This window comes from Thunnus thynnus, chromosome 4, assembly GCF_963924715.1.
Source record: "Thunnus thynnus chromosome 4, fThuThy2.1, whole genome shotgun sequence".
Taxonomy (NCBI): Eukaryota; Metazoa; Chordata; class Actinopteri; order Scombriformes; family Scombridae; genus Thunnus; species Thunnus thynnus.
This window is the reverse complement of record NC_089520.1, coordinates 16,177,742-16,199,610: the sequence shown is the minus strand read 5'-3', so window position 1 is coordinate 16,199,610 and position 21,869 is coordinate 16,177,742. Positions and strand designations below refer to the sequence as shown.

Here is a 21,869-nt window from a genome sequence, read left to right as displayed (position 1 = left end):
AGTTTTCCTGTTGCTGTGTGGTACTTTATGTCGTCTCTGTTGACAGCATGTATTCTGCTGCAGAAAATGATGACAAAACACTATAGAACCAAGGTCAGAGCTTTCTCATTATCTAAATCACTTCATCTTTCACAAAACACTTCATCTGATTAATAGTACAGTGCATCGGTAGCCCACCTTTCTATACGACACTGTAAGAGCTTATAATTTCATGCTACTGATGTCAACCAGGTTTGGGTGATATGACAGTGCTGTGAGTCAACCTGTGGAGATTTATGAGATTTTTTTACTTTAGAGGATAAAAAAATGCTTTCTGCTGTTTTTGACATTGTACTGGATCATCAAAATGGATAATCTCCAATATCCAGAGTCTTCTTTGAACTAGGAAAAACTGCATTTTCATACTATGTATACTGGTCTTGAAATATTTCACAAGAAAAACTTGTACAAAACCTTGTGTTGACCATTCAGTGCTGCCATTTTGGCAAGTAAAAGATAACTTATGTACCTAATGTATCTAGAGCCGTTTTTATATGAGTGGGTCCCCATTTTGTTTGTCTAGTACACGTGTATGTATGCACTCATGCATGCAGGTGACACGATGGTTTCATACTATTCCAGTGATCTACAGGTGGCTGTAATGCGCCAAGAAACACAGCAATGTGCCAACAAAAGTCAGTGAAGAAGAAGACCGCAAGCTAGTAAACATGGATGTAAACAATACAGGATTTTAAATACTTAACAAAATCGGCTTGCAAATGTTTCCTGAGGAAAGAAATGCATTCAGCACATTTGTTAGACCTCCAAGAAACACAAATGAGTTTTGGAGAGTAGCACTCAATGGAAACATAACTTTTGTTTTGCTAGCAATAAAACTCTACAGGGCACCTTTAATCCAATCATTTGGTGTTTATAATGTCAGAAAATGTTGAAAAATGTTGATCACCGTTTCTTAAAGCTGAGGATACAACCTAAAATGTCTTGTTTTGTCCCAACCAACAGCCCACAACTCAAATATATTCAGTTTACAATCACTGAAGACTAAAGACTCCAGAAAGAAGCTGGAACCAGATATTTTTTTCCTAAAAATCAAAGAAAATAAAATAAAATACTGAAAAAAAACAAATCTCAAGAAAAATCCTGGCTCAATGAATAAAGTCTAGAAATATTTAATGGCTTGTACTGTATCCCACTGTTGCAAAATATGTGTGGGCAACACCAAGAGTCGGCAGTGAGTGGAGCAGCCAGAGGCTCAGACTGGCTTTATGCCTATCTGATCCTTTGATGGATCAGGGGCCTCTCATTATATGGATTGAACTGAGACAGTGAGAGAAAGCAAGACGGGAAGAGAGTAACATACACTAACAGATACAGTAGTTATAGAGGCAGAGGGAGAAAACCCCAGAGCCTTATTTGATTCAGTTCCTTGACAGAAAACATAAGTAGCAAATGGTTATGGATGTAAAACAGGAACTGAGAATATTTGATTCTGCTGAGCTCCATCTCCTTTTGTGCCATGTAGATGTCTTGTGCATCCTAACCAGTTTTCTGTCATTACCTCTGTTCTTCTATTTGACTTCTCTTTTCTGCCTATTACTCCTTGCTTCCTCTGTCTGTCAGATACCCCTGATTCCCTGCTGATTCCAAAACTAACAGTTCTTCACATCGACTGCAGCTTAATGGGGGACAAACAAACTGAACATATTCTTCTCACAGCTCGCAGACAAAAGGGGATACACCAAGCAGACATAAATTTTGCCAGAGGGAATCCGTAGAAACTCAGAATTGCTTTTGGGAAGCCTGCAGCCTGTTTTTAATCACGCAGCAGACTTTTATGCCATTAGGTAGTTCTGTGCAGAGCTCTGAGTACATACAGGTTTGGCTCAAGGGAAAAATCCTTTGTCCAGTCAGCTTATTGCACTGCACTACTCCTGAGCTGATCAAATTACGTGTACTTTCAGTACAATTAGAGTATAACGTAATTGCTTAAACAGTTAGACGCAAAGAACATTGAGTCTAGTAGAAACTGCAAGTCCTCATACAATATGTGGAGAGGTAACTGCTGTAAATGGGCAGGTATTATGGGGAATAATTCATCAGTAATAGTTGAATACATTTCCCTGCTAAGCCTCTGAGAACAGCCATCCGCTGATTTCTGCAAGGCCCAGGGAAAATGTGTCGCAATGTGAGTACTTTTAAAAGGCTGCAACTGTACACTAATGGCCACAACAATGCTGCACATATTTCATGTCAGCCTCTGAAATACAAACCAGTATGATTAGTATGTTTCCATAGCAACTAGGACAACAGGGAATGTACACATATGTGTGTCTTTGTGTGGCTGTTAGATCTGAGATAAACAGAAATTAGACAATGGAGGGATGTTATGAAAGCAGCGCAAAACCACTGTCACATTTTTAAGTGTTGTTGTTGTTTTTATAAGTATGAGAGGAGAAAATACCATTGAGCAGTGTTTGTACCTCAGCTGTTGTGCTCTGCTGATGCAGTCCCTCGTGACCTGCGCACAATATTAACAGGCCAAATAATATTGTGTCCCCTCACATGGATCAAACTTGTCCAGATATTTAGAAGGGATTTAATTTGATTTTTGTGAATATGGAGAATAATATTGCCATGCCCTGCCTGAAATATCAGTAATGCCTCCTTTAATTTTATGAGAAATGTGTGATTAATCAAATGATACAGACCTGCAGAAGCTCAAGGTCAGTTCTACAGCAAATCATCAATCCTAAAAATCCAATTCAGTAAAAATGAATAATTACCGCATGTCAATATTGAAATGATGCAGTACTGTTTATTATGTTGCTGCTGGCATGTGTATTATGTGTGCGTGTGCTGCCTGTGTGTGCTTTGTGCATGTAAAGTGGAGTGTTGTGGAGTGAGACGAAGCTGCAGCTTTGGCCCAACTGGCTTCATACCGATAGTAAAAATATTAAAATATATAAAATTCATGTTGTCACCTCCTCAGTTGAATTTCCACACTGTTAATATGGTCCTTTTGTTAAAGAAATGATTTCTGTCAGAGAAGAGCTCTTTTTCATTTGTTGAAAATGTTCAATGGCTTTAACAAGGACATACAGTGTCGGTAATGATAGGCAGCATTCTGTTACATCAAACACCTACGCACGTGGTCCACTATATGGTTAAAAACTGTACTTGTTGCTGGCTACGCTGCTCAGATCAAATCAGATTCAAGGAATTAGTTAAATATTTATGTTTACATAATAACTCATTCCTCTGCTGGTGATATTATCACAGCAAGTGCCAAAGCTGCTCTCTCGCTATCTCTCTCTCAGAAACACTCACTCACACAAACACACACACAAACACACACACACACACACACACACATACACACACACACAGGACTTAAAGCAAGGAAAATTTCTGTGCCTGAAATGTGTTGGGGGGTTAGAAGAAAGAATGGAGGGAAAGGGGGTTCACGAAATGAAAAAAAAAAAAAATGAAAATGAACATCACTACAACTGATACGAATAACAAAAAATAAATAATTTTTTTTTAACTTATAAGATAACTTATCAGATAAGCAGTGTCTGAATTAAGGGGTAATGTCATGGGTGTTAACATAGCTTGTTGGAGTACTGGAAACAGTCTTGACGAAGCATTTTTGTCCTCCGACAGCTTTTTACACAAATCGACCAGTGGTTGGGAAATTGTGAAGGCAAGGTCATGGTGTGCAATGAAAGTGCACATATGTATTTTCTGGTTGCACAGTCTGGCATTGACGATGAAGTGGCGGATGCCGCTGTAGCTCCTGGTAATGTGGTGGTTTATTGCAGTGCGTGCACAGTGACATGGCGAAGGAGCTTTTTTTTTTTTTTATCGCTACTGCCATAAACAAGCTTTTCCGAGCACATGGTACAGAAACAAGAACCGGGTACTGCACGTTTCTGGCACCAAATGTTAGTCTGCTTTCTGTCTCCACCATGTTGCACCTCCATGTTCCTACAGTGGCTCAGAATGGACAAACCACACACTGGCTTTCGAGCACTTTTCGTGTTTTCACCTTGGCCACTGTAGTTCTCTTACATGCTACTTTGCTGAACCACAGTGTAAACAAAGGTTTTTATTAATAAAGTAGGTCTACTTTATTAATACAAAACAAAGGGTCCCTTATGGCTGTATACAGCCATATTCTTGCTACATGACAGTTACGCAAGAATATTTTCCATAGACATAATTATCTATTTTCAAATAAAAAACGACCCCAAGCTGGAATTCAGTGACGGAGAACTTTCAGCCATGCACACACACACACACACACACACACACACATGCACGCACGCACGCACGCACACACACACTCTAATTGGCTTTAATGCTGCATAGTGCTGGCACAATAGTTAACTGGTCCATTTTTGTATAAACAAACTGAGCTGATGTTCTCTTCTTGTTAAACAAGTATTTCATTTTCAGCAGTGACAGGAAAACACATACGAGATAACATATACATAATTTGTAACAGTAAACATACCTTCATCTGGGTGACTGGTGACAACAATGTCCTCTGTAGAAAAGCTTGACAGCTAACAGCTCAACCTTGTGAAAAACCAGCCGCCTGCTGAAATGTGGTTGTGAATTTATGAGTTTGTGAATGAGGTACAAGCCGGTTTCATTAAGTGCTTTGAAAAAACAGAGAAAACGACATACAATAGGTGGACGTTCAGAGCACTTCACACACTTCCTCCTACATTGTAACTATTCAAAAGAATTTGACAATACAACTGTACTGTAAATCAGGGTCCACTTACTAGCTCTACTTTACTGGTCTCTCTCATAGACATTTTGGGAAACTTTACACATATCCAATTTAAACCAAACCATATATATGTAAGTGCTTCAACATCTGAAAGGATAATGAATTTCACAAACTGCTGCTGCTGCTGCTGCATTTCTCTGAATGGAGAATTTAGCAGTCATGTTGCACTTGTGACAACAGTGATATCAGACGTGTTCCACTCATGAATGTATGAATAAAACTGGGAGCCTCATTCATTCAAATTAAAGTTGTTCACCAGGAGGCGGTTGCAGCAGCTGTTCGTAAGTTCAAACTTAGCCTAGTTATAATGTTAAGTGTTTACTAAAAGTAGATTTAATTAAAACCAAACCTATTTAGAGATGAGTCATTACTAAATGTTTACACCTACTGACTGCCAGGTGGAACTGCTGAGCATAATCGGATATTTCCCTCTCACAGTAAACTGCATGAATACTACTAATTCTAAAATACACATATTTTTCTAAGTATGCAGATATAAATAAAACAAACTCATATCCACATTCACAGAGAATTGAATAGACAGAGTTAAATTTGTCTTTTGGCCCCTAAAACTTTTATTTTTGAAAGGTATGTTACAGTTTTGATGCTACGGTGTAACTTCCTGTTTAGTCGGTTGCTTCTTGTTGGGCAATACTACAGATATTTATAGCAACCGATTTACACATTATTAGTGTTTCCTGTACATGGTAAGACATTTCTTTGGTTTTAGTAGTGCGACCTGATTTGGTAAATCACTTGAAACTGGCTATAGTTACTAAGAACTCCCCTCAAACATGACTGGCACAAAAATGATTTACTGAAACAGCCGTTGGACTTTTTAATTTCTATTGGAACTAATAGCTTAAATTGTGAAAGTACGTAGAAAAAAAATCCTCTCATTATTTATTTTGTATTGATTGCTTATGGGAAACAGCCATTGTCAATGTGTGTCATGTGACTTGATATTCTGATCGTGGCCACTGTACACCAAAATCACCAGCACTGCTGGAAGCTTAGTTATGAGGTGATCCGGACATAGTGGCCACAGTCACATGGTTTCCACTGGCTCATCTGGTCATCATGGTCCACTGGGGCACCATCTTGGAACATGATATCTGGTTGTCTTAATACATCCATGCACACAACCCAGAGCTTTTGTAGAGTTTGGTACAGCAACCCTGTGTGATTAAGAGTTGAATCACCCTTTAGCCTAATACTTAATCAGACAGGTCTGTAAATACATGAGGTCATCAATTAATTGACTAATAAATCAACTGAATGGCTCCTGACTGAATCTGTACTGTGTAATGTTGTATTTCATGCTTGTAAAATGTCAACACCAGTTAAAGTGAAATGTAGAGAGCCAGCAAGAGAGAGAGAAAGAGAGAGAGAGGGTGAGTTGTGACATGAAGTAGTTGAATTTTTTGTGTGCAAGTGGACAATTTTGATGTCTCAGTTGCTCCATTTATCTGTGCAACTCATGCAGGAAAACTAAATGGAAACTGTAAACAGTTCTTTGTGGTGAAATCACATTAATGCTTCTTTTCAACCAGAAATTTTCAAGAATATTGAAGAGGATTACCTGTTGCCATAGCAACAGTGGACTATTTCACCCGAGGTTGTGATGCTGATTGGTCTCGTTTATGGACCTCTTAGGTATCTGTATGCCTCATGCATAGTAACAGGTTTATCTCTGGAACACTGCAGAGGACTCAGAGTAGCATTCAACAGAAATACAATCAGTGATACGAACAAACTCCTGTTTCTTTGTATTATTGAACAAATAGCTTTTCCCAATTGCCCCTTTCTATCCGTTTTTAGCTGCGAAGAGCAGATAGTAAAGGGCACTCTATTGATCAATCAGTCCATTGCAGCAACTAACTCATCACCAGAGTTTGACCAGATTTTACTTTACTTATTTTACTTATTACTTATTAATGCAAACCTCTTTAAAGAGGCTTTTGTGTAGTAGCTCCAACAGATGCATCTATCCAGAATTGCCTGTGTTATTTGCTCATTGCCTCCTCATCCTGCTGGAGAGGTTATTTAAATAGGATTGAAGAGGTCTGTTTATAAAATATGCACATACCAAAATCAGACTAAAGGTCAAAATGCACAAAGATTAAATAAATAAAATACCCTAAAATATCTGCCATGTCTTGTTGGGAATCGATCTTTCACCTAATGCCCTGATAACTGGAAATAAATGAATTTTTATAGTGATTACTAATGTTCACATAATGGATTTTGAAGTGCAGCACTTACATGAATTTACTCTGCAATGTATTATGAGGGTAGTATCATATCCTCGAATAAAATATTTTGGCTGGCTGCTGTCTTTAGTTTACAGACATGTATATTTTGATTACAATACACTAAGTATTAATTACTCCCTGTGCTTACTTTTTGTGTTGTAATTTTGTAATTTTTATGTACTTGAATGCACCTGTAATATATAGAAATGAGATATGTTGGGCTAAGACTAGTTCATATTTTCATATAGATTTTCTATCTGAAGAAGGATACTTTCTAAAACGGGTAATCTATTTTTCAGCCTATTGCAAACATAGCTTATATGTTTGGACAAAATATAAATGAGGTATTCAATCCCCATTTTAAAAAAATACAAAATGCTGGTAAACAATATAACCAAATGATAAAAGCCACATTACAAGGTACATCAAGATAACCTCATCTCTGGCTTATAAGTGTGTGTAAGTCAATCCACTCCCGTCTTTCACCAGACTGACTTAACATCACAACTAACACAAAACTATTTGTATTTTCAACAGACAAAAACATTTTTCAGCCAACTCAGTCCGCTAACGTATTAGCTGACGTAAGTGCTGCTCCCACCATCCATCTGCCAGCGATTTTTCAAAGACTTCTATTTTTGCAATGTTTTCTCACAAGAAGCAGGTATTTCACCAAAGATTTGTAGTGATGATAATGTGAAGTTCATTTCACCTCACAAATGCAGAGAAATCTGCAGTTTAGAGAAATCTCTGCCAGTTAAGACTGTGACAAAGATACAGGAAACGCCTTTGAAATACTGAAATTTTTGAGCATAATTATATTAAATTGAGTCAAACAAAACTGTTGCAATCTTATCAACACTGTGTCCCAGAAATTAAATTTTATGCAACGAATTTGCAATTACACTTTGAAAGGAACGTAAAACTGCCCACATTATGTTTTGTATTGACATAATGAGGATTATTTATGTCAATCAACACTGTGGGCAAGTCACAAGTCACTGTTTATATAGAACATATCAGTAAAATGCACACTGGCAACATATTTCATCTAGGCCTACGCAATATTGTGATAGAATATCCACTGGTAGCAACTAAAGTATTATTAAATGTATTTGTTTTTAAGGTTAATGAAAGATCATCTTGGTTTAATACAGAAAAGGTCCGCTGTGACTACTGGCACAAGACACAATGTGTTTATTCACAATCAATCAAAATCATGACCTTTTCCTAACCTTAACCAAACCACAACTATAGCAGTGGCAGAGTTTTGGAAAGCACTGAGAAGTGATGTCATCCTGCCTTTAACGTGGTAAGTAAAAAAAAACAAAAAACTCATATAGTTGTTTTGAAATGTGTTGAAAAATTCCGATTTTGTCATTTAGTTTGGAGGAGTCCTTGGTTTAAACATATAGTCTATATATAGTTTGGCTCTTTCACTGAGGGGCATTGCTCCACATCTACATGTACATATTAAGTAAAAGCTCTACACTGTTACACTTATTGGCATCATAAAATAAGACCTATTTGGCAGCCCTGGTGGCCTAATGGTCAAGGCACAAACCAAATAACCACAACGTCCACAGCTTGACTCTGGGGACCCGCGCTGCATGCCACGCCCCTCTCTGCCCACATTTCCTGTCTCTATACTGTCTGTCAAATAAAGACAAAAGCCTGAAAGAAATAAGACCTAGTTGCACAAGTAACTGTATTCTTTAAAAGGTCAAATATTTAATTATACATGGTCAATACAGAAAATACGTAAGTGATTATGTGGCTTCTGTGATTTGCGTATTTTTAATACAATAACGTATTCCTTACCATCTTTGTGAGGAATACCTACAGTAAATAACAGAAGGTTTGTGATTGCTCCCAGGAGACCAGACTATTAGTGAATGCAGATTTGTGGCACTGACTATATCAATACTGACCGACTAACCAGCATGAAGAGCTTTTATCCTTAAGGCCTGTTAGGTCATCCATTACATTCACTGTAGAAAAGCGGTTAGCCTTTTAGCTCATTTGAATGTGACAGGAAAGAAAATATCTCCTCTGTGGATTGTACGTATGTTTTCATGACTTTGCTCTTTTCTTTCACGCTTTAAACTGTGGCATCTTGGAAAGGCAATTAAATAAGCACAGCACTTTCCTGCCTCCATAAATTTACACCTCAACAGGCTGTTACTGTAAAAGAGCCAAACAGTTTGAGGGGCTTTATTCCAAAAAAAAAAAAAAGTTGATTTATCCAAGAAGCCACAGGCAGCAGTATCTTGTAGCCTGAACAATGAATCATGCCAAAACAAAGTGAAATTGATCTTTTGTCATAAAGAACAATGAGGTTAACTAGCAGCAACAGTTTTGACATTCTTTTAAAAGATTTAGTTTAACTTCTAACATCTCTACACCCATAAATAAAAGGAAGTGGCTATTTGTACAGATTCTTCTGTGTCAATAGTACGTTTATTGTTAGTACAGAATTATTATGCATGCGCATTGGTATTGATTGTGCAAGATCACATGATCAAATTCAAACTGTTTCAAAATGGAGGAACATTTTTGCTTGTAGGTGATATGCCAGTCCTTCCCATGGTTTGGGTTAAAACAGTAAAATTGCAGTCATCGTTATTTGACACTACAGGACTGATTTATCACTGTCTAAAAGGTTTTGCAGCACTAATGGTAAATGGTCTGCACTTACATAGAGAGAGCTTTTCTATCTGAACGGACAAAACGTTTTCGATTGTTGTAAATAGCTTCTGATTCACCCATACATACACACACACACACACACACACACACACACACACACAGATACACACCAGTGGCAACAGAGCCATCATGCAAGGTGCTGGCCTGACCATCGGGAGCAACTTGGGGTTCAGTGTCTTGTACAAGAACACTTCGACACATGGACAGGAAGCCAGGAATCAAACTGCTAACCCTGCGGTTAGTGGATGTCCTGCTCTACCTCCTGAGCCACAGCTGTGCCATAATAATGTTAAGCTAATTCTGCCTTCGTTCCTGAGAGACGAGTCATAATTCATACAGTCACTTGAGGTTCCTGTCAAGTCTTGTTTAAAGGGAACGTATTATGCACATTTCCAAGTTTATATTTATATTCTTGGGCTTTATTGGTATGCTTTTGCATGATTTACAGTTCAAAAAACACCTTATATAACCTATACTGGCACTTTATGCAGCCCTTCAATTCAGTATCTGTCTGAAATGGCCTGTTTTAGCTCCTGTCTCTTTAAGGCCTCCCTCCAGATGAGCCCGCTCTGTTCTGTTCTCCTTGAAGCGGCTCACTGGCACTTCTGGCAGCTCCAGAGGCTACGTACACAAACAAAGGTAGTAGGATTTCCCTTCTTTTTCTCGTTCTTGACTATAAATGGAACATCCACACATGTTCAAACCCAAATCCGATCTGAAATCTGCAAGTAGACAACGTAAACAACCCGTGGAACAACCTTAGCAACAAGACTACAGAACAGATGGCTGCTTGTGGGCGAGCACAAACAATCTGACGTCATCACGAGGAGGAAATAGAGGTAACATTGCAAACAAAGTGTTCAGAGCAGGTTGAAGCCTGGGCTTTTGACTTATAGGGAGTATTTTTTCACCATGTTTGGAATTTGTACCACCATCACATCCATTTTTGGAAGTTACAAGGTTACACACTTTACCTTGGAGTTGTTTTCTGTGTCATCCCTGGAACTCAAAATGGCACTGGTCTAGTATGACAGCAGCTGAGAGGTACCAGACATCAGGAGGTCAAAACCAAGAGCACTCTCAACATGACATTGCCACTGACTGTAATAAGGTCAGTTCTCAGTGTTTGGAAATGTGACCTGCAGCTGAGAGCCACAATGCAACTGATGATTTCTAATCACTGCCATGAAGTCAAACCTACAGTGCATGCAAGAGAAAAACACAAGCACCCTTGAAAATGATGTGACCTGTTTGCTGTTTATAGTCTATGTACTGTACTGTGCTTCATGGTGTATGAAAAAGTGTATTTCAAGTGCAGAGAAAATATTTTTAGCCGCTTCTCTAATCTTACAATGAACTAGTTTATTCTCAAACCACTGTTCTATAGTAAACTTGGTCAGCAGAAACGATAAACAGTGTAAAATACTGAATTCTTCTTTTCCTTTCATGTATAATTAGATGACAGAAAATAGAAACAGAGCATGCAGGTGCTCGTGTGAGTGTGCATATGTGTGTGATGTTGATAGAGATATTCAAAGCTCCACCTCCCCACCTGCTCTCACTGTGTACTCATGTCTCCACTGGCAGCGGGGAGAATAGAGCGTTTTTTTTTAACACACGCGAGAATGCAAGCGCCCACACAAACCTCATACGCTTGTTTACATTCAATCCAGGTCATTATACTCATACGAGAAGAGATGTGAGTTAATAAAAACAGTTTTCTGCTGAGCAACCACCACAAACCAAAAAACCCCTAACCCCATTGTTTAGATTTTATTCTCTACAGTCAGTTTCTGAGGAAAATAATCTAAGTTGCAAGAACTGATGCAGTAAAGCTTCTACTTCTGTGAAGCAATTGCAACTTAAATGGTGCTAGTTGTTGGCTTATCAGTATACTTTCAAATACCAACCAGTTAAAGGTCAAACTTTGACTGCAAAGCATTTGAGTAGCATTCATCATCAATCCCTGATTAGGTTACCTGGAATCAAACCGAAAAACTTCCACTATGAGTCATAGTAAACAGTCCAAAATAATCTCCTATGATGGATACTTGGGTGGTGAATATGCTCACTGGTGCTCAGGCAGGCAGAGTACATATTCCATAGATAAATAAAGAGATAAAGACAGGGAGAGCTAAAGTGGGAGCAAGAGAGATGCAGACAGATATAGAGAGAGCAAAGGAAAGAGAGCAGATGTGGCCTCTGGGCTGAAACTGCTGAATCACCACGTCTCTTCTCATTACTTCATCGCATCATGAACCCGGAGCACTTTCTCTGGAGCCACACACAGAGAGACCGTCGTGATAAAAGAGACGCAGTGAGAAAAAAAACAGAGAAAAACACACAGAGAGGGCGAGACAAACAGGAAAGAGCGCCACACGGCCATCCAGAGAAAGCGATGACAGGAGATTCCCAGATCTTCTCCCTCTCTTTATCCTAATCCTCCCCTCTGTGCCGATATCACCTTGAAAGGCCCCGGAGGACTCTGTCTCTTCCCTCATCCATCTCAATAGGAGTGGTCTGTTACATAAGGGCTACATGTAGGCTACACACACACACATACTCTCATTCTGAATTTCCTGCAAGTACACTCACTCTCTCATCTCGCAGCTTTATTGCTGGACTCCCATTGTGGCACAGTCGGTGAAAGCCATCATAGTAGCACAGTCGATATTCAGGAGATTAGAGAACGAGCCGTCAGATGCAGAGAGACTCATAATGCCTGCGGTTGGAGTTATAGCCCGTTTGTAACTGCGTGTCTAGTTTCTCCTAAACGATTTGCAGTGCATGCAATATGGATTTCATGCTAGTTTTTGTCATTTTTCAAGATGAAAAAAGCTGAAATTAGGGAGTAGAGTTTTGATTTAGTAAAAGAAGAGTGATGGCACAGATAACTAAAAGAAGACAGACAGAGAAAGTGAAAGTACGAGCCTCATTGCCTCTTGTTACTGTCATCCATTCTAGACATTATGAGAATGTTTTATCTCACTTAATTGTTAATTGACAAGTGGAAATGACCAGTACTAATAGCATGCTCGTTCCTTTTATCCTTTCTATCAATCTACTTATCAAACTTAGCTTGTCATTCCTTGGTGTGGCGGTAAAATGGGCCTTGTTTGCGGAACATTCTTAGATGACAAGCAATCTGATACTGTATTAAACTGGCAGTGTGGGTTGATTCATAGAAACTTCTTATAGACCAAATGTGCTTTCCAAACTGAGATTTGAGTTGAAATTATAAATGTCTCCTTCAACTGATTGCATTTTCATCCTCAGAATTCCATGTGTGCTCATTTTGTACTCAAGCTCTGTGATTTCATTAAAAATGAAATGAAGGAAAGATGGTGAAGACGGTCACCAAGTGAAAGTCCAGCTTTAGGCTGATGCAATCCGTCAAGGAGCTATTTATTTTTCTGTGCAGATACCAGTAGTGTCAAAGTGTAAATCACCAGAGAAATAATGTCTTTCTGTATCCATTACTTAGCTTTTTTATAATCTACCTTTGATGTGGATGTGGAATATATACAATTTCCAGTAATTTTCTGTTTCCCAAGTTATATTACTAAAAGCTTAAAGTCTCGCTCTTTGCTGAGTGGAAAATCAATAACATTTAGCTGAATGCCTCTCTGGCCCACATGCTTTAAGGGAAGGCAGCCCCCCCCAATTAATATTAATGTCAAGCTCTCTGGCTTAAAGATTGTTTACCAACAAAATGGGAGGACGCCTGGAAATAATGCTGAAGTCAAGTTTTAAATTTTTTGCATCACATTCCTTAAATATTACATGATATTACTTTTCGGGACTAAATATCATTGAAGTTGACCTTGCCCTGCAACTAATTTGCATTTGTACTTCAGGATTCAGGAACGTTTCCTGTTGGGACCAGAGCAAAGATATGGTAGAGATTTTGCAAGAACCCAATAATGGCCTGACTACATCTGTACAGTATTTGTGACAGCATTCACTCACTGTAACGGGAATCAATAGTCACCCAAGACTCACTCACATGTAGAGTAATCACATGCCCTCTTTGCAAAACCACTGTACATCATGTGAGTAAAAACACTTTGGTAGTTGTGGTTACAAATCACTTAAAATGTTAAAAGACATTAACTGTATTTCCATTCCATTCCAACTAATGTCAAGCGAATTTTAAACTTGAAATGTCCCAAAAAAGAAAAAAAAAGAAAATGTGAATTAGGCACGTTTCCATCAACTGGTTTGGAGCAAATAAAATAGGCTACACAAAGCGTAGTTGTGTCAGAAGTTGTCGGTATGGGCTACATTACGCATGGCTGAAATAAACAGAGTAGAGGAAGAAGAGGTTGCGAACTGGAAACAAAACCAGTCGCCTTGTTCATCTACGAGAGAAAAATGGAGAGAGGTCTTCAGGAATTTGTTTCAATTGGGCAAGTTGTAATTGCTCTTTCATGCTAGCCAGTATTGGCCATGTTTTTGCACATTATGGGAATATCCAAGAAGACGCTAACAGAGGAAATAGCTGATCAGTCATGTGAGTTAAATGTTCACTACATCAGAATTTATTCAGCAAAGGCGTTTCCATCTCCCATTTAGCACATTAACTCTTTTTCAAAAAAGGCAAAAACCACCTCAAGTGAATGTAAAAACTTTTTTTGCGAAATTGTGGCCGTTTTTGGAAAACACAGCTAATGAGAGGTTACAGAAACAATAAGCTTCCGTGATTCTCTACAACATGGTTGTAAAAGGCAGCTGAAAGGTGTACTTTCATTCACATAATGGTGCTGAAAAATGTGGTGGTAGTTTATAATATAATAAAATAATAAATAAATGATAAGGTATTATAACCAGATATACACTGATTTTGATGTTTTGTCATTACAGATTTTGTAAAAGCAGGATTGCATTCATTAAAGCCATGAATCTAATGGTCTCTTTTCTGAATGTAGGCTGCAGCGTCTCACATTCAGACATCACCACATCATGGGTGGCAGCCATCCAATCATAATCCACCAAAACACTCACAGCAAGAGACACAGGATTACCATAATGTAGAGCTGCTCGTGCACATTCCCATTCGGTCCATACAGTGTAGTGGAACCTCAATACTCCTGCATGTATCCACACACACACATATGCACACTTATAGGTAATCTTGTGCTGATCGTGTTTGAAATAATATCCACTGCAGTCACTGATGAAATTCAGTCAGTTCATCAAGCTCCAGTGACTGTGACTCAGGCATTACTTAATCAATGGTGTATGGCACCAGTTCAACACAGCTATGTAATGCTTAGGTAGTGTTTTGGCATTGAAACACAGTACAATACCCTTTCAAAGACTATATCATTTCTGCCAAAGTTGGCATTACTGGAAAGAAATATAGTGAATTATTCATTTTGCAGACACTAAAATTGCTGTTTCAGACATCAACAATGTCAAGATCCCAAAAAGGTTATGCATTCACGTTCTGTCTGGGCACTAAAGTGTCTCTTCAAAGATTTAATAAACTAGGAGCTGAAATTAATTTTTCCAATTCATCTTTCCAAATATAAAGATGTACAGTATTTCCAAAATGAGAAGAGTCTGCATCTCAAAGATATAGTAATACAACTAACATCCACAAACCAAGGATAAGTTGACAAAACAATCAAAACTCAAGATCCACCAATTTGCTTGTTCTGGAGCTTTCATCCAGTCTTCATTAGCTGATGGAGTTTGCTCTCGAGTTGTCATGAACTGTAGGAGTTCAAACGTTCTATGATTCTGAGCACCAGGTTTCGTTTGACAGATCCTTCTTGGCCTTGGAAACAGCAAAAGTCAAGATCCACTTACTTGTTTGTTCTGGAGCTTTTCACCGCAACATGTTTTTTTCTTTGCAAGCATAAACACACCCCGTTTGATGCAGGGTGTTACAAACAATAATGCCATACAACAACACTACAAAAATGTCCATTAAACTGAAAAGGTCAAAAATGTCTCATGCCGCTGCCACCTAGACATCCAATACGAGGCTGACAGGATAAAACTACACCCACATAATGAAAGCAATGAACGGCTGTAAAATCCATCATCAGCATCCACACACAAAACCTTTATAGCCTGAAAATGTGATTTGCAGAAACATTTGCAGCAGCAGAGTGAGACAGCAATGTTATTACAGAGCAGAGGGGTCACATTTCACTTGTAGAAAGCGATGTTTTATTCAGAGCTACATGCTCTTCTATGACAGTGTACAGTATGATGTATGAGTTGATAGCATAGGGATAATATCCTGTTAGCCAACTTGAGCTGTCAAGGGATGAAACACTTACTCTTAGCCTTGACACTCACACACACAGGCATTAGTATGAACACACAGTCACACATGCGGCCATAAATATTCATATAAACACACAAAAACAGAGGCAGGTGACAGTGCTGGGTGGTGGGATGTGTGAACCTGAACCCCAGAGAAAAGCTGTCTTGTCTGTTCAGATTAATTGAGCTGTTTCTATTTTGGGCGTAGCTTCAGTGAGAGAACAGAAAACAGTTTAATACAAAGACATACAACAAAAACAAACAAAATAAAGAAATAAAGGTATAAGAATTCATTTCACAATTCACATGAGATATAAAAAATGTTCGTAATTACCTGTGTGTTGCTACTGTATTGGAACATGTGAACCACATAATTATTTTAATCTCATCCAGGACTGCACAAATGAATCTTATTTCAAATCAGGGTCAGTTAGCATTAAGCCAATGTACCTACACTTAAATTAGCTTTATCAAATTATCTCGGAAGCTCAGACACAATGAGCCTGTTTCCTAAGGGTCACCAAGCCAATTCCAATTTCATTCAGCAACAACACTCAACACAGCGACCGGCTATGTCAACCTCCCATCAGTCGGGCAATTGGACAGTACTCAACCCATCATTGAAGTCACTTACCACTCATGATGAGGCTCATCAATAACCAGCAGGATCTTGAACTTCTTGGAGAGTGAGGGAGAAGGCGCTGACTGCTCCACAAACCCGGCGGCGGAAGCAGCCGTCTGTTTGACCACGTTGGTGATGGAGCTGAAGGAGCTGAAGAAGCCAGAGGAACCACCAGAGGAGGAGGACTGGGCCTGTTGAGGCTGTTGAGCCAGTTGGGACGGACGGCGCTCCTGAGATGCAGAGGAGCTGGCTGGCGCCTGGGACGGTACTGGAGTTTTGGTTGGGGATATGGCAGGGGCAGGTGCCATGGCAGGTGCTGCACCTTGTTGGGAAGGAGAGGAGGCGGTGGGGGGAGGAGGAGCAGGTGGGTCAGGCCTCTGGAGATCTGTCATGTAGCCGTTGGGCAGGTTGGACATGAAGCTGCTGTCAGAGAGACGGCGTCGGAGGAAGTTCATGATTGCGGTCGGTAAAGGTCGGTCTTGCAGTCGGTCGGTCGGTTGCTCTCTAAGAAGTGCCTCTTGAATTCACTTTCTGAATGGGGTGAGAGCAAAGACGGGAAGCAGGGAGAGAAACACACACTGATCAGAGGTTAGAAGAATGACAGAGAGCAAATCAGTCCCAATGATTGAGGGATGGGTGACGGAGAGCTGCTTCTGTGTTGGAGGAATGGAAAGCAGGAAGGAAGGAAGGATGGATGAAGCGATGGATACAGCTCTGGTCCAGTCTTCAAGAGACAGCTCTCCAAAGCGCAACAAAGCCAGCAGAACAGCGCGCGTGTATATAGTGTTTCTCCTCAGCCTCACGCCTCCTCACAAATGCGTGTGTGTGACGTGTGTGGAGTGTGTATTTTAGAGAGAGAGGTGTGGTGTTGCCCCCTTCGGTGTTCTCCCCCCTCAACACTGCCTGCCCACCTCCTGAATTGCTGCAAGCTGAATGCGCTCAAGAGATGCTGATCTCTCTGCTTATCTCACCCGTTCGCTCGCTCACGCTCCCTCTGCCCTTTTCCTCTGCCTTGCTCGCTCTTTCACTCACTCTCTCTCTCTCTCTCTCTCTCTCTCTCTCTCTCTCTCTCTCTCTCTCTCTCTCTGCACGCTCACTGGCTGCCTCCCCCTCCCCCTTGCCTCCTCTTCTCTCCTGTCATCCTCCTCCTACATCACAGACTACGTGTGTGTGTCGTGCTGCAGCACTTATAGCGCTGCGTGCCGTGTGCAACCAGTGGAAGGGGTTTCCTGCAAGCGTGCATAAGGTGGAGTTCACAGATGGGAACACCATCTACCCTACTCTGCAGGCCCCACCTCCTTCTCCCGCCATCTTTCCATCCATCTTTCTGCCTTCTTCCCAACCTGCCTTCCAGTCATCCCTTTGTCTTTCTATTCCCCCTCCACTGTCGGCTTATGTGTTTGAGTGTGTGATACATTTTCCAGAGGATTAATCCCCCCCCCCCTTTGATAATGTGCTTGGTCAATATTTTGTTAATAGTATGTGGCATAATGGAGGGCAGGGCTCATATGTAATTTAAACCGCTGTATTGAACATGCCTGAGGAGAGGACAGGAGGAAAATCAAGGAAACAGAAGAGGAGAAGGACAGAGATTCATCCATCTCTTCTGCTTTCGGCTGATTTAATCAGTCAAATGTTTCCCTCCAGTGGAACGTGTTGCTCTTTGATAATGTGTGCTGCTCTGCAGCTTGAGAAAGCAGCACGTGGAGGTAACAGTGGTACTCACCAAGGGCAGCCAAGCTTGATGAGACCCTGTTCTTGTATGATTTTAGATGCATTTCACATCATCATTTTATCACTATAGTATGATCTCTAATTAGTGCAATAACATTTTCCTAAAAATTCCACTTTAAAGGGGACATACCATGGACATTTCGAGGTCCATATTTTTATTCTGGGGCTCTACTGGAATATCTTTGCATGATTTACAGCTTAAAAAACTCCTTATTTATCTTATACAGGCCCTTGACACAGCCCCTCAGTTCATCCTCTGTCTGAAACAGGCTATTTTAGCTGCTGTCCCCCCTCCGGAGGAACAGTGGTAGTAGGATTTCAACTATTTTTTTTCTTTTTACTTCAAATGAAAACGTCTCAAGTATATCTGTATTTTTAGCCTGAATATGATCCGCAATATGCAAGTGGACAACATGAACAACTTTAGCAACAAAGGCTACAGAATGGACGGCCATTTGTGGGCATGTGCAAACAATCTGATGTCATCACGAGGAGGAAGTAGAGGTAACATTGCAAACGAAGCCTTCAGAGCAGGTTGAAGCCCTGGATTTTGACTTACAGGGAGCATTTCCACATACATTCACCTCATGTTTTAGAACTTCAACCATGTTTAACATAGACATCCGACACCATAGCAGTATAAGAATAACAGAAATTACAAAAAGCATGTGTCCCCCTTGAGGCATTGCAGCGATCAGCGTGTAAGATAGCATCTATCAGAGGATACCAACATTGTAGATTTCTATGATGACTACATACTTAAAAACATGGATGATGAAGGTGAACAATCACACAACCTCATACTGAAATCCACAGTGCACTCCTGTCAGTTAAAGAGAAGATAGTTCCTTCTCTACACCACTCAGTAAAAGCTTCAGACTATTTGTTTCCGTGTCTCTTTCAGTCCTCACTCTAAAACAAATATATCTTCCCTATGCCTGCCTTCATTATACAATTTACAGCATGAGAGGAGCACAGTTCCTAAATGCCGTCGGCAGAAGGCTGCGTCTGCACTGTTTGCTGCTATGAGCTTTACTTTAAAAAAAAAAAAAAAAGCCACGAGATGACAGGACAAAGAAGGAGAAAGAAGATTAGTGAAGCGGGAAGAAAATCCCACACACTGAGGAGAACAGCCTGGAATGGGAACGACTGCAGAAGAAAATACAGACCTACAGTACCCTCCTGTCCTTTCTTTTCTCTAAAGGGGTACATTAATTATTCCGCAAAGGATGTAAAGCAATTTCACTAATTTAGAAATATTCTCCAAACCGTCCATCAGATTTGACTGCTTATTCACTGCCAAGCATTTAGATTTCTGGACGCTCACAGCTTTTGGTTAGCACTGATATTCTCTCAATTGATGGAAATGTATTCGTTGACCTTTTCATACAATTGAATGGTTGCTTTTCAGCTTTATTTTAAACCACTCATATGGCCACATCTCTTTTGAACCTCAGCTTTTTTTCCTGTGTGACTCATGATTCATGTTTGTCATAAGTTTTTCCACACATGAGAGTTGCAATTTGCAGGAGTACCGTATAGATTACCCCCCGTTATTGTATCGCATTCAATCAGCTGCCATCACTCACCTTTTACAAACCTCTAATGTTTAGAATTGAACAGTTGAACATCAAACTGCTACAGAGCTTTAGACAAATGCCTCTAGGCTGCTTCCTTATTTATGTAATGTGCCGCATGACAGAAAATGTGCTGATGACAGAAAAAAAGGTGAGTGGACAACCCATTTTTCTTGCTGAACAAAAAAAAAAAAAAAACATGTTTCATAAGAGATATGTCAGTGCAGTGCAGTCAATCTTTGGACTCAAGCAACACAGTGGTAAAGTTGAATTTCTAATTGTATTAACTCCTGAAAAGAGAATTTCCAGGATGCACATTTGTAGCAAGTCACGATGAGTCAAGCCCAGTGACGGGGGGAGGTTGTGTTTAGTCAACCAGAAGAGAGCCAGAGTGAGTCACAGAGCTGCAGTGTGAACTGTAGCGACATCCTGAGCTTGTCCTGGCCTACATGTTTCATGACATACACACACAACACATTTCCAAACAGCCATTATATAATATTTGTGTGCATGAAATTCAAGCAATAGAATATATATTTACAACAGCATACGAAAAACAATATGGCCCAAATATTGTTCCACTCTTTAAACTTGAGTGTTGTTGCGTATGACGACAGCTCAGAGAGGAGAGTATGATATGATCTGATCTTTCTTGTGTTGCTGCGTTGGAGGAAACACAGTGAGGATACGCAAACATAGCGGATCCACAATGTCTGCAGCATCACTCATCTGTCAAAACACGCAAGTGCACACACACTACAAGCACAGAATGCACAAGTGTGTGTGTACATCCACACACATTCACACGCTAACGTGTATACAGAAGCACAGATTCTGACATACAAGCACATTCAGACCATATAAGCATGCACACGCACTGACACACATACACAGGAAGTAAAAGTGTGTATCATTTAATAATGCATTAATAAATGCTTGCATCAAAAAATGAGTAATTATACTAAAAACTTATTCATTCACTAATTAAAAAGATTAGTGTGATCTGTCTTCAACTGCAGACAGGACTACAATTTCAGAATATAAAACGCTATTTTGGTGGAGAGTGTGATATTAACACCTATTTTGATTGTGATGTTGTGTGTGTGTGTGCAGCTCTGTGTGTGGTGTGCACAAGCCTGGTTAAATGCTGCTCTGGGGGATTAACAGATATCACATATCCATGTATGTGAGTGAATATGCAAGGGAGAAACCTCCTGCAGTTTCACCGGCTCAATTTAAATAATCCATGAAAAATCTGAACACTTGTGTTCTGTGCACATCTGGCCTCAACCGTAGGCGCTCATGACATCATGTCGTACATGCCGCAGCCTCAGAAGAGCATGCACATGTTTGTAAATTCCATTATTTTAATGAATTAATCAGTTCAATTTCAACTCAACTCAAGTTCAATTAATAACAGTCTGTTTAATGAGTCGATGTAATGGGGCAGTTAATACTGGAGCATAAAGACTGAGTAAACTGTAGTTTGCATTAAGAAATCTCAGATGCACTGGCAGGTTAACTGAAAACAAAGGAGGAATCGACGGGGTTATTATGCGGCTATGGAGTTATAAAGGAGTTATACACGCTTGTCCTGTCTTAAGAAAGGAGTCGCACTAGACCTTCACAGATGTCACCTCATTGAGCTTCCTGTATTAGAAATGAGTGATGATGCTGTGACTCGGTTGAGGAGACAAGAAAAAACATTAAAATGTCTATTCCAGCCTCTGAAACTACTTCAGGGAATAGCGTCGATTCAGCCAAGCTATTATAAAAGATAGGTCTCTGAATGAACTTTAACAGTGTTGGGTGGATGGATGGAGCTACAAGATTAAAACACCTACACACAACTCAAACATCTGCAGCAAATCCCCCAAAGCACCATTTAACCT

At 39.9% G+C, this 21,869-nt stretch overlaps 1 protein-coding gene across 1 annotated transcript in view; it reads right to left on the bottom strand.

Moving 5' to 3' along the window:
• The window catches only part of syn2b (synapsin IIb), an 86,792-nt gene extending 69,120 nt beyond the window's left edge, over positions 1-17,672 (bottom strand). The window contains exon 1 of the mRNA XM_067586929.1: positions 16,679-17,672. Coding sequence (XP_067443030.1) covers positions 16,679-17,121 — 443 coding nt within the window. The 5' untranslated portion in view covers positions 17,122-17,672. The remainder of the gene's footprint in view (positions 1-16,678) is intronic.
• Positions 17,673-21,869: the final 4,197 nt, after the last annotated feature.